Source organism: Monodelphis domestica, chromosome 7 (assembly GCF_027887165.1).
Source record: "Monodelphis domestica isolate mMonDom1 chromosome 7, mMonDom1.pri, whole genome shotgun sequence".
Taxonomy (NCBI): domain Eukaryota; kingdom Metazoa; phylum Chordata; class Mammalia; order Didelphimorphia; family Didelphidae; genus Monodelphis; species Monodelphis domestica.
Window position 1 is genome coordinate 165192930 of NC_077233.1, and position 14814 is coordinate 165207743.

General features: G+C 36.9%; 1 protein-coding gene across 1 annotated transcript in view; it reads right to left on the minus strand.

Moving 5' to 3' along the window:
- The window catches only part of FRMD3 (FERM domain containing 3), a 339234-nt gene that overhangs the window by 26280 nt on the left and 298140 nt on the right, over positions 1-14814 (minus strand). The window contains exon 13 of the mRNA XM_056806290.1: positions 13360-13484. Coding sequence (XP_056662268.1) covers positions 13360-13484 — 125 coding nt within the window. The remainder of the gene's footprint in view (positions 1-13359; positions 13485-14814) is intronic.

Below are 14814 nucleotides of genomic sequence, written 5' to 3' on the forward strand. Positions count from 1 at the left end.
GAGTTGGAGAAGGAAATGCCCAACCACTCCAGCTAGAAAATCCCAAATAGGGTCAGGAAGAGTCCAACTGGACTGGAAAACATCTAAATAACAACAAATGCTAAACTAATGAACGAACTAGAAGCAATAAGTAGGATTTATTTCCTAACAATTATTAACACTGACTGAAAGTGTCATGGGCTGCCTTGGGAGGTAGAAGGTTCCCCCCCTTCACCAAGAGGTCTTCATGAAATGTCTGGATGACCCCTTGTCAGGCATGCTATTACAGGGAGTCATGCTCAGGTACAAGTCAGACAAAATCTGGGGTTCTTAATCTGGGGTCCATGAAATGATTGACCGATTCTATGACTTTGTAGCATGGCTGTTAGAGGAACAGCTCCTTCTAAATCACCTAAAATTCTTAATTAGTCATTAGAACATTCTCTATTTGTACACAACTCCAGTTTTAAATTATCTTGTAAATCAGAAAAATCAGCAGATGGCAAGAATCCATCCCAAAACATTGTAACTCGCCACTAAGTGACTTAATATCATTGTTATATAAAATATAATAATGTTCTTCCTAGATGGCTTTTCAAACAAGTTGCCAAGTGGGATTTCTCATTCCAATCCAACGTTTCTGTCTATCTAATTCTGAATGATCCTCTCTAAGAATTCCTTTCAAAATTACTTTATAAGTAGTCTCACGTAAAGAAGGAATTTCAGTCATTATTTTAGAGGAAGCAACATTCTCTGAACCCCTTTTGCTTCTGAGGTGAAATATTTATGGAGCTATAAAGAGAAATAATTCCTTCTCTAATGTTTCATGGATGCTCCTTCCAGTGATGATGGGGATTAGGACTAATTTATGCCCCCGAGGATTTCATTATCTGTTTCAGTGCAATGAAGCACAGAATATGATAGTCATACATATTCAGAACCAAAGTTAATGAAATTAAATATTTTATTATAATGCACTAAATTGCAGTCTCTTCTTATTTAAAAATGAAGGTAGATTCCTTGAGCAAAGGATTCCTATCTGACAGCAGCAGTATATTCTAAGAGAAAAAATAAATTATAACTCCACCTTCCCTCAACAAAAAGAGGTTTAGATATGTATAAACATATACTACCTAGATCCTCAAAGTCACTTTCTATCCACTAAGACATGGATCAACAAACATCTAGCTTGAAATTTTTAGTCCAGAATTCAGAACAAAATGGCAGAATTCAATGGAACTATTTTGTCTGTAAGGTAGATAAACAATGTGGACTGTAACCTAAGCCATACCTTCTCACCCTATGTAATTTTTCACCATATTCCTTAAAAGATACCCTATAGATAACCCATCCAGTATGCTAGAGGTACTCCTCTAGGACTTACTACAATTCACAAGTATCAACAGAACATTCAGATAGCCCATCTGATTTCTTTTGCTCTTGCCAACTGACTGGTGCACCTCTTTTTCTGATTACCCATTTCCCTTGATATCTTCCATTGCCTTTCCATTTCCAACCACGCAAATATCCAATCTAAACACCATTTGTCCATGGGATCTAGGGTTGGAAGAGACCTTAGGGGCCATTTAACCACAACCCTGTATTTTACTAATACAATATTTTACAAATACAAATGCAAAAGGATACTGAGGTCCATGGAAATGAAAGGAGTTGCCCAAGTTCACCATAAGTAATATTCATCATAGGCAGAATTTGAACCTAGATCCTGACTCCCAGAGAATTGTAATCATAACAATTTAAACCCAAGTTCTCCCAACTCTAGGCCTGGCACTTGATCCACTGTGCTATGTAGCTGCCCCTACATAAACTTTTCAGTCAAGGACAAGCACACAGCATTGCAACTCTATTCAAAGTTTCAGGAAACAAGAAGTGAACTACAAGTATAATCCATGATGCATATAATGTTATCCTCAAATTTTTGCTTGCTTTAGTTTTATTATTGCACCTAGACCATAACTATCAAAAAAAGGGAAAATAAACTACCTAAAGGCATGAGAAGTATCTAGATCAAATGTTACAGCAACATAGAAAGAAGCAGATCTAGAATTAAAAGACATGGGTTCAAATGCCAGCTCATTCCTTTCTTCCCTAGGTGTCCTTGGGCAGATCAATTTATTTTTCTTAGTTTTAGCTTCATCAGCTAAAAATAAATGAGGCAGTTGGATCCCATATTTTTAAGTCCTCTTCTACCTCTAAAATCTGTCATCTGATGAAGTAAACAGTTGATATTATAGAGGGCTAATTAGGATTTTAGCTCTATTCCTCACTAGGTTTGTGACTGAGGCAAATTATTGAATTTCACTGAGCCTTGGTTATCTCATCTGTCAAGTGAGTGAGTTGGACTAAGTGACTTCCAAAACCCTTTCCAGATATAAGTTAATAGTCAATGACAGGAATACTCTGAAAAGGTCAATTTTTTTAAGATTATAAAATAGGATAAGATGTTATAATAGATGAGAATCCTTGCTTTCTATAAGGAAATATTCTAATCAGTAGAGCCAGCAACCAGAAAACATTTTTTTTTCTGGAGGATTGGGATTACAGTACAATCTAAGAACCTTTCCACAATGACATCCTTATATTTGCCTTACTCCCCATCTTATTGATCCACAAAATAAACCAACGCACATCACTTAGCAGTCTACTTTAAACAGAGGTAAACCCTTGAGATTTGTTTATTTCTCAAGAACCATATTTTTTGCTACAACAGTACCTCATTTTCTTAGAAGGGCATTCAGCCAAAAATTGGGGCAATAGAATTTATCAACTAGCTTCAGGTAAAAAAAGTGAAAAATCAAAGAGAACCAAGTGGTACCATCACTTTGAAGTCAGTATAATTCTTGCCTTCAATTAGGAAACATCATTCTTTATTTACCTCCTAAGAGAACAGAAGTGAAGAGAAGCACTGGACAGGATCCTAAAATCATTAAGGCAAATCCTTGCCTCATGGAATAACCTAATATAGGATAAATATAAAGAGAGTCCACAGATTTTACAAAAGACTTAAAAATTATTAGAGTCTATAGGAAGAATATCATCAGTTATTCCTAGATTGTGAATTTTTTTTAGCCAGCTGCATCATTTTGGAGGTCTGCTTTTGGAATCAGGAAGACCTATGATCAAATCTCACTGGCCGTATAACCAGTGACAAGTTGCTTCCTTAGGCTGAACTTGTTTCCTTATATGGAAAATGGGGTCAATAATATCTGTAGTACCACCTCATGAAGTTGTTGTGATAATTATCTGAGCTCATGCATGTGGAGCATCTTGTAAACTTTGAAACACTATATAAATGGCAATTATTATTCTTATGAAAATTGGCAGAAGGCAGGTTATTTGCTTGGAGCTTAAATATTGTCCTCAATTAAAACCTTTAATTTTCTGACTCTCCAACAAGAATTCAGTTAAAGATAAGAATATAGGCCTGGAGACAGGAGGTCCTGGGTTCAAATTTGGACTCAGATACTTCCTAGTTATGTGACCCTGGGCAAGTCATTTGATCCAAATTGTCTGGCTCTTATTGCTCTTCTGCCTCAGAACTGATAGTTAGTAATTCTTCTAAAACATAAGGCAAGGATTTTAAAAATAAAAGACATGTTCAACCACAATTCTGTAGGACTAATGATAAAGAATGTCATAAACCTCCTATTAGAGAGATAATAGACATGCAGAGTGGAACACACATTTTTGGCCATGGCCAATGTGAGGATTTGTTATGCTTAATTATGTTTATCTGTTACAAAGGTGTTTTTTTTTTCCCAGAAGATGAGAGATGTTGAAAGGGAAAAAAATGAAATTTAATTGAAAAAAATGTTTCATTCAATTTAACAAATATCAGGCATCCATTCTGAGTAGTTTACTGTGCTAGATGCTAGGGATATAAGGATAAAAAATGACACAATACCTGCTTTAAACCCAAAGAACTTAATAAATATCAGCTAAGAACAGGTATAATTTTTTTGCCATTTTTCATGAACAGACTCTGGAAATTTAAATATTAAATAGCTATTTGTCTCTATACTGCCAGCTGAGCATGGGGTTTAAATAATCTCTTATGTACCAATACTTGGAAAAATATAGCTAGTCTGTATGATGCAGCATTGTGTGATGTCATACAAAAGCTTACTCTAAAAAAAAAAAAGAAATAGATGACAAGCTGTCCTTGACAGCACTAATTAAATAGCCTCCTTTGTTTTACATGTTTGCATGGTCAAATACAAATCTCTTCCTTTTGTCTCTCTCTATAGGGTACATTTATTTTCTCATCAATTCTTCTTTATTATTTTGCTGCCTAAGGGCACAGCAGATGAGCCATTTTTCTTTTAGCAAAGAAAAACTAAATTGAATTGCAAATACAGATGGAACTCCAAATCTTTTCTCCATATTTCTCCCAGCTTTAAATATAGACAGTAATAACTAGAAAAGGCTAATTGGCCAGTTGGTCATTCACTTAAAGTTTTTCATTTACTTAAGATTTTCTCTGTGACGGTCAACAGGCCAAAAATGCCCAATTTGTTGGTCTCCATAAGTGACCTGAGACCTACTAATAAGTTGTTCCATACCTATATCTTGGCCTTCTGATGAAGGCCCTCGTTCCAGAGACAAAACATAGGAAACTCATTTGTCTAAAGAAGTGGCCTATACCTTTCAAGAGAATAGCTAAGACAAATGGTGTTTGTGGCACATGAATGTAATGAAATATTGCGTCATAAGAAATCATATGAGGAATTCAGAGAAGCTTCGGAAAAGTTATATGAACTAATGCAGAGAGAAGTAAGAAGAACCAAGAAAATAATATTCACAAATGACTATAACTATGCAGATGAAGGGGAAAAATTTAAGATACGGAAACCAAATGCTTTGTAATTATAAAGACCAAGAAGCTTGACCCTAATAAAGAACTGAGAAAATGTATTCCATATGAACTCAGGCATATCCATAATAGTCAACTCTTATCTAGAAGAATATCCATGATATGTTCGTGTTTTCAGACTGCCAATGTCTATTGCACTAGAAAGTTCATCAGTTCAACTATCAAGCATGTTATTAAATGTCTATTAAAGTGCCTAGTATTACATTTAGGGATATAAGCATCCATATTCAAAAAGATCTACATCCTATTAAGGAAGACATGAAATATATATATATATATATATATATATATATATATATATGTATAAACAAAAGAAATAAACACAAGATGAGTAGCTAAGTGGCTCAGTGGATAAAGAGCCAATCCTGGAGTGAAGAGATTCTACATTCAAATTTGGTCTAGATACTCCCTAGCTGTGTTGCCCTTGGCAAGTCACTTAACCCCAGTTGCCTATTCCTTACTATTCTTCTGCTTTTGAACTAATTCTATGCATTGATTCCAAGGCAGAAGGGAAAGGGAAAGGAAGAAGGAAGGAGAGAGAGGGGAGAGAAGGAAGGAAAGGGGAAGGGAGGAAGGGAGTAGAGGCAGGAAGGCAGGAAGAAAGAAAGAAAGAAAGAAAGAAAGAAAGAAAGAAAGAAAGAAAGAAAGAAAGAAAGAAAGAAAGAAAGAAAGAAAGAAAGAAAGAAAGAAAGGAAGGAAGGAAGGAAGGAAGGAAGGAAGGAAGGAAGGAAGGAAGGAAGGAAGGAAGGAAGGAAGGAAGGAAGGAAGGAAGGAAGGAAGGAAGGAAGGAAGGAAGGAAGGAAGGAAGGAAGGAAGGAAGGAAGGAAGGAAGGAAGGAAGGAAGGAAGGAAGGAAGGAAGGAAGGAAGGAAGGAAGGAAGGAAGGAAGAAAGAAAGAAAGAAAGAAAGAAAGAAAGAAAGAAAGAAAGAAAGAAAGAAAGAAAGAAAGAAAGAAAGAAAGAAAGAAAGAAAGAAAGAAAGAAAGAGGAAGGAAGGAAGGAAGGAAGGAAGGAAGGAAGGAAGGAAGCAGACTGCTTGCTCATTTTTCCATGCTGTTTATTTCTTATCATTTTCTCTCATGCCCCACAACATACCCAGGAAGAGTTTTCGAGAATCTTCATATGAGAAGGGACTTCAGAGGCCATCTAGTCCCCCAAAGGGGTTACCTCTGTAGTATCTCTAACAAAGTTTCCTCTAGGGTTTGTCTTAAGGCTTCTAACTGTGAGAAACACACTGCCTCCTTAGGCTGCCCTAATGGTGAGGGAATTCTTTCTTAAACTAGGCCAAAATCTGCTTCCCAGTGACAATAAATTATGCCAGAAACACAGGTGGAAAAGGGCACAAATTTTGAAATTATGTGAGCTCTTGCACGGCCTATGACAAGATTTATATATTGATGAGGCATTCACTAGAACAAATCCGAAAGAAAATGTTAGCGGACGCTGTATTGGCTGGGTAATATATTAGAAATTTTAAAAATCTATGGCTGTTGTTTCCAAAACATGTTAGTTTATTAATATGTTCACTTTCTCCAACCTGTGATTTCTTTGGAAGATGTGTTCCCTTATCTAGAGGTCAAGCAAAATAATTTCTACCTTTCACGGATGAAATAATGGCTGCCACAGCTGGTTACACTTAAGATCCTGTGCCTGAAGGACCAGAAATTAGAATAGTCGACTTCATGCAACACTTGAGTGTCATATTTCTTCACCCCAACAGAGTCCTTGTGTCCCAGAATCTCTGTTAAGGGAATGAATTACGGACACCACCAACACAGCCGCAAGACGCCAACACAAGCAGAAGGTAGAATTTTAGACATTCTATATGATGGTAATAAACTCTTCCACACAGATTTGTGAGCCACTAAGTAATTAGGACGATGCCCCAAAGAAAACTACTTTCCGCTTAATGAATTCAGCTAGAAAAATCAAACTGCCAGTTCCCCAAAGGGACAGGATTTCCCTCATCTCTGCTGACTGTGGTCTGATGATAGTCCCAGCTTTGCACAAGGACATCTAAATAAACCATTTGCCCCAAGGCTGGAGCCAGGGCTTTTATTTCAACTAACACTTATTTGAATGTTCTTGACTGCAAGTGCCTGTTGTCATGGACAACAGTCAAGTTACTTTTTGCTTTAATATATGTAGGAACAATTCCCAGTGAATTCATGGAGAATACTGGAAGGTACCAAATGATGAAGATGATAATTAAAAATCACATAGCACTTAAGGTTTGAAAAAGACTATGTATGTTACCATGTGTCATTCTCACAACCAAACTGTGACACAGATGCTATTCAACCCATTTTACAGACAAAACCAATTTTCAAAGGATTCCCTTTTACTTTTTCCCAATTATTACTTAGTTTGAGATGGAGGAGTAAGATGAATTTTGCATAGTTTGCTAAATCTTCAGCTAAGGAAATGAATTTATATTCAGTCCTCTTACATACCTTTCTTCCCCTCCATACACACATACACCAAGCGACCTATGCCACCGGCTCTAGGGTAAGTGATAATTTGGAGAAAGTAAGAAGGAATTGCAAGAGCCAGTTTACCCATGAGCAAACTGAGGTTTAAAAGGTTAAGTGAGGCTACTGAGTTTGTACCCCAAAAAGATAATAATGAAAAATGTACAAAAATATTCATAGCCATGTTTTTGTGGTGGCAAAAAAAATTAGAAAATGAGGGGGTGTCCCTCAATTGAGGAATGACTGAACAAACTGTAGAATATGATGGTGATGGAATACTACTGAGATATAAGGAAAGAATGATGACCTGGAGGATTTCTATATGAACTGGAAGAACCTCCAGGAACTGATGCAAAGTGAAATGAGCAGAACCAAGAGAACATTATACACTGAAAGGGAAACATCATGGAAAGAATGGACTTTACTACTAGTAGCAGTATAATAATCTGGGACATTCTTTTTTTTTTTTTAGTCTCAGAATATTTTATTTAGTCAATTCAGAACATTATTCCTTGATTACAAGAATTATATTCTTTCCCTCACCTCCCCCACTCCTTCCTGTAGTCAACGCGCAATTCCACTGTGTTTTACATGTGTCCTTCATCCAATCTGGGACATTCCTGTAGGACTTGTGAGAAAGAATGCTATCCACATTGAGAGAAAGAACTATGGGAGTAGAAACACAGAAGAAAAGCTTATGACTCATCACTCATCATTTGTTTATATGGATATATGATTTAGGGTTTGGGCTCTATGGTAAAAATGAATAATGTGCAAATAGGGAGCACGTTTGTAGAACCCAGTGGAATTTCTTATCAGCTCTGGGAGTGGGGAGGGAAAGAAAAGGAATCATGTAAACATGGAAAAAGAGTTTAAAAAAATAAGATGAAAATTTTAAAATTAAAAAAAAAAAAGTTAAGTGAGATGCAGCTAGGTGACCCAGTGAATAGAGAGCCAAACCTAGAGACAGGAGATCCTGGGTTCAAATCTAGCAAGTCACCTAACCCTATTGCTTAGCCCTTGCCACTTTTCTGCCTTAGAACCAATATAGTATTGATTCTAAGGTGGAAGGGTTTACCAAAAAAGTTCAGTGAATTATCTAGGGTGACATGGTAAGTCAGAGATAGGATTCTAACCTGGGTCCTCCTGTTTCAAGTTCTTCCACTCTTTTTGCTTCACCATAAGGCCTATAAAAAATTCACCCTTTTTACCTGAGCCATTTCAAGCTCATTATTATCGCCAAAAATCCCAAATCATGATCCTTCAAATCATCCCTCCTTTGCAACAGTTGCCAAAAATCCCAAATCATGATCCTTCAAATCGTCCCTCCTTTGCAACAATTATAATAGCAAAGAGAAGCAGCTAGAGGTGCAGAGGATAGAAACCAGGCACTGGAATCAGGAAAATGGGAGTTAAAATCCAACCTTAGACAACCAGTTATTAGTTATATGAGTTGGAGAAGGAAATGGCAAAAAACTCCAGACTCTTTGCCAAGAAAACTCCAAATGGGGTCACAAAGAGTTGGATATGACTGAAAAAAACATCTCAACAATAACAGGCTGTGGATTCCTGGGCAAGTCATTTAACCTCAATTTCCTCCACTGGAAATGGGGATAATAATAACACCTCCTTCACAGGGTTGCTGCAAGGATCAAAGGAGGTAATATTTGTAAAAAGGACTTTGCATTGTGCCTGGCATATAGTAGGTGCCACAGAAACGCTTATTTCTCTTCCTAGTGTTGAGTCACTTCCACATACAAATTGAAACAAATTGTTTTTAGTAAACTGATCTGGTTATGCTCAATTTAGCAACCTTCGAGAATGAAATGCTGCAAATCTACAAGGTAAACATCAGTTTTTAAATTGAATTGAAAAATTAAATAAATTATAAATATAAATAAATATCAGTTTTTTAAATAAACAAAAGAGTGACATTAGGATGAAATGCTTATATTTCTTACATAGTGGCTATTAATGATGAAATCTCCACTGTGGCTCTTTCTGCAAACTGGGTGTCACCATGTACCATGATCCAGAGTTCCTGGGATTATCCTGTCTCAGAATGAAAGCACAAAGGAGACCCAGAGCTTACAGGAATTATAAAGTTAACAGTGGATTCTCACAGTGGTCTGGAGCACAATAATGCATAGCCTTTATCACTTTGCCTAAGTCATACATGGAGCCTTCTATGCCCAGAGTGGTGGCAAAGTAGCTGATGTAAATCATTCCTCTCTCATCTAATTCATTGGGTGTGATAATTAATTTTAAGTTTTTAATTCTTGCCAAGTGCTGGAGATACAAACATAAAAGTGAGACAGCCTCTGCATCAAGAAGCCCACATTCCATCTAAGGCAGACAACATCTAGGGAAGGGTTCAGCAGCAGGACAGATGGTAAGGTCTGGGGATCCTCTATTTTGATAGAACAATTATAGCTGTTGACTGTTCATCGAAAGTGGTTATGAGCAGCCAATGCTGGTAGAAGGGGAAAGAACAAAACTTAAATGACTTTGCAAAGAGGTTGATACAGTTCTGGTGAATAAAACCAAAACAATTCCCTGGGTAGTGTAGAGTAGTAGAGAATGTGTTAGATTTCTGGAGTCAAAAGACATAGGTTCAAATCCCAGCTCTGCCAGTTGCTACATGGGTGAATCATTTAATCTTTCTAGCCCTCAATTTCTTGGCATCTTAGTTTCTTCTTCTCTAAAATGAGGGAATTAGACTATATGACTCCTAAAGCCTCTTCCAGCTCAAAATCTATGGTTCCATGAGTTTAGGAACCAAGAGAAAATCAAGGATGTACTATAGTCAAGCCACATTAGGAGGGAGAAGAGGTCTGTTCTTCCCTTGAATCTTTAAACATAGTGGCCATAAAGGAAGCCAGTTAGTGGAGGGGTCTAACAACTCAAAATCCAAATCTATGCAGCTTTCAGGCTGTCAGAGATTTGACTGGTGATGGAATGCAAGCAACTGCTTCTTCTATGTGAAAGGCACTGGAATTATTTTTAAGGACTCGAAAATGGAAAATGCAGCTGTGTCTCAGCTCACCTGTTCTGTGCAAGGGATAAGGAAAAGGGGTCAGGGGCAGGGCAGGCCTGGCATTGGGAAGGACAGCATGCATAGGCAAAAGAATACCATCAAATATCTGCCTATCCTTTTCCAGAAAGTTTCGAAAAGAAATTATTTTAGAATTCAAAACAAAGCTCAAAAACATAACCACATGTAGCAAGCACAACAAGGATATTCATCAATTAGGGAAAGATTGAACAAATCATGGTATGTAAACATAATGAAATATTGTAAGAAGCTATAAATGAGAAAGTAGAAAAACATGGAAAGACTCATATGAAATGATGCATAGCAAATTAAGAAGAACCAAGAGGACAATAAATACAACAGCAATAACATCAATGAAACATTAAAGAGTGGTTGAATTCTGATTAAAACTTGACCCTGAAATATATCTCCCTCCTCTTAGCAACAAAAGGTGGGGGATTATGGATGCAGAACATGGCATATACTATCAACCTCTGTCCCTGTGAAAGTTGGTTTGGCTTTTTTTTTTGTTTTCTTTGCTTTCTCTCTTACATTTTTTCCCCTTTGTTACATGGAAGGTTCGATGGAAGGAGCTGTTATGGACAAATAATTGTGGTGTTAAAAGACAAAAATAAGCATTTTTAATTTGTTAGCTTTGTGGCATGGCATTAAATCTTTCCAAAACAAGCCTATGTTTATTTCTGTCTGCTAAGCCTCAAGGAAGAAGAAATAGTCTGACTTCTACCAATTTAATTATGACAGCCTATTTGTGTGCCATCAAAAATGATGATTACCATTATCCTGAGAGAAGACTGTTGTTAATTGACAATTCTCATTTGATATCTTTTACTCACTAGTCTTTAATCCCAATCTTTTTTATCATAGCAAGTAGGAAACATACCACCCTTACAGTAGGACAAATAACAAAATGATTTAAAGTAGGAAACCGAACCATTTTTTTGCACACACCTGAAAAATACATTTCTGGGTCTATTTGAAAATGATCTCTAAAAATGCCATGCCCCTCCTCCCAGCCCTCACTTTTTTCCCCTTCCCTGCAATGCTCAGAAAGTCAGGTTTTAAGTGGCAGGAAATTCTCAGCTGAAGCTTACCCCGTTCTAATTCACTCTGATCCCTGTATCCTAGCAACTTTAAGGCATTATCAAAACTTTCTTGGTGCTTAGTGGTATCTATAACCTGATTTCTTCCCCCTTCCATCTGACAGGACCAATCTGAGAATTAATCCCCAGGCTGTCTTACGGAGAAAGTCATCTCACACATTTTCTCAGAAATCTAGATAAATTAATTACCATTTAAGGCCATGAGGACAAACCGTGGGCACAAATGCCCTGCAGTGCCATCTCCTGGCAATTCCAAATGAGGAGGGAGAGAAGAGTGACTAAGAGACAGTGCATAATTCTAACTCCAAGCGGATAACCTGCACTAAATATTACTAAGCATTACCCAGAATTTGGTTAATTCTGTACAATCTCAGGACAAAAGCCATCATAGAGGTGAAGAATATATTGTTTGTGTTTTCTCATTTCTACTTTTTTGTATTGTTGAAGCATATTTTTGAAACCTCCTTTTCAGTTTATCTAGAAATATTAAGAAATAGCTATTTCTCCAGACTAAAACCTTTCAAGATGTTTCTCTTTTTTTGGAAGAATAAAGACTAAGGCCTTCCTTTGAAATGGAGTCATAGTGAAAACCAAGCTTTTCTAGGTAGTGCCATTGCCTTACACTCCCCTTGAAAGGATTGGCACCATGACCCACTGAGGACAGTGTCTCTTCTCTTGTGAAATCCTAGTTATTCATCACAAGAAGGAATTCTCAAGAGGAAGTGCCCATGAAAGAAATGAGTGATGATTACTTTTGAATATGAACCCAAAAATATATTTAATACATTGTTATCTTTCCTTGATTAAGACAATGTTACACAAAATTTTGGCATGGTAGAGAGTCATGTTAGCAAGTACAGAGACTATGCCAGTTTGGCCATCTCCCTCTCGAAGGTAGACAGGGTTTGAATGTATATTAAGTAAAAATTGTTTATAACAGAGTTGAGTCTAAAAGACAAGAGTACATTATTTATATCAATTCTGCTTCAGTACTATTAACAAAAAGCATGCATGTGTATAGTGATTTTTTTTTCACCCAGAGCACCAGGCATGATATAGAGACAGGATCTTTTCCTGAAGAAAGTCACCTTAAAAAGCAGAGAGATGTGTAGAAACATGGACACATTTAATATAAACCTTTTTTGTTGAATATTTTTTATTTGATCGAGGGTGGGGGGTATGGTTTAATACATCATTGCTTTTTTCTAATTGAAATGGGCAGAGATGTAATTTTGAAAGGGAGATAGAAATCTGGAGTAAAAATTTAGAAAAGCTGAACAGAAAGACGAAAAGAACATGTCATAGTCAGCAGAGAAGCCATTATCAATCAAGGACTCCCAAAGGAGCTAGTGCAAGGGTATAATTATTCAAACAGGTATATAATCTAACATCATAATTTTTAAATCACCACATACTGAAAGGTATGATTTGATGTCATATAAACTTCACAACATCAAGCTTTATTATTATGTAATAAATTTATATTGTGATTTCATATCACGCCAGGAATTTTATGTCACCCCATTTTGAAAAATTTACCTTAATAATAACTCTTCTCAAGAGATAGTAGAGGAACTTGACCATTCTCATCTAAATTTCAGAAATATAATAAATAATAGGTGGATTACCAAAACCACCCAAATTACAGTTTGATTGCAAGCTTCTGATATTAACATATGGAATAGAAAGGAAAAAGCTATCATTTGTTATTGTGGTTTGGATCTGTGATTTGTGTCTGAACAACCCCTCTCTCAATGCAGAGGGTCCTGCAACTTCTTTTCTTAGAGAACTGCCTGGAGCAATGATAAGTTAAGGACTTGCCCAAGGTGCCACAGTCAGGATGTATCAGAGGTAGGACTTACCACCATCCAAATGAACCTCCTCTTCCTGTTCACTGGGAGAAGGCAAAAGTGGCTGCAAGGGTTCCATGTTGATTATGAGCTGCTTATTCAAGGAGTGGGAACTCTTGCTCTGGGTAATGTTGGCTCTGAAAACAAGTACAATCCCAAAAAGGATTAGTTTCCAAGAATCATCTCAAATGTTTATCTCTTAGATGTCTGTCTTCTGAAGGGTAATATGCCTCTATCACAAAAAAAGATTAGACTAGGAGTACTAGATTATTAACATTCAAACCTCACTTTTCATAGTTTAAATTCTTTTTTTTAATCCACTTATTAGCTAGTCTGATGCAACATAATAGAGAAAACTGCATTTTCTAGTCTTTACAGTTAAGTATAGGCAGGTAGGTTACATCAACATAAGTTGATGGAAAAACAAGAAAAAAGAATCTGATCCATCAAATGGGCTTTCAGGATTCTTGCAGTCAGATGAACAGGTGATATCCACATTCTGTATGGCTAGATATCTTTATCCTGCTGAATGTTTACTTTGGCCCACTTCTGATTCCTTTCTACAACTGCCCAGATCACTCAACCAAACTATGTATTCTTTTCTGGAAGGGAATATCCATTAATTAGTGAGCATGATGACAATCGGCTGGCTGGAAAACTAAGCAGGTGCCTTAGCTGGAGCATCTGTCTGCAGCTGTAATGACGGCTTACCCAATCTGCCACAGGTTGGCCAGCCAGCTGTGCTGTAACTGACAGCAATCTTCTCCCAGGGAAACCCTTCCTTGCAGATGCCTGCTGTCCCTACTCGGTTTCAAAATCACCAGAGACAGCCACAGGCTGGCATGCTTGAGATGAGAAAGGGTGCTGCTTAAGCCAGCTGAAATGACTTACATCTCAAAATCTCACTGTTAGCAAAGGAGAAAAAGCCAGGGAAGGAGGTCAAGTCTTCAGCCTCAGATGACATGTTTCTCTGCCCTGGCACCAATTCTTTAGTGAAATTACCGAGGACTGGGAAAAGACGACTATCGAGTTCAATATAGATTCCCTTTTCAAATTTTTTTATTGGTTTGCTTTTCCCCCTGTTGTTTATATCTCTAGTTCCACTGTCTTTAGTATTTGAAGACCCTAGTCTTCACCTTATGACTATTTATCTACCTTTCAATGTTAGGTGGATAAATTAAGATTTTTCATTTTGCCCTAAGAATCTCTAGGGATTGACGTAGGGAGGATCCCTGCTGTTCAGACCATACTTTGGTTCAGAGCCCTAGTCTTCATTGCTTTCCTCTACTTTACCCATCCTTTATTGATATAACTAACGAAATAACAATTTTTAATCTTTGGTAGGTCTCTAGTTATATAAGTTTTCCTTGAGCAGGCTAATGTGTGAATTGATTATTCTTCATTCTCACTGTCAATCCAAGGAGGGAAAAAATTACATGCTATATATATATATATATATATCTGAAT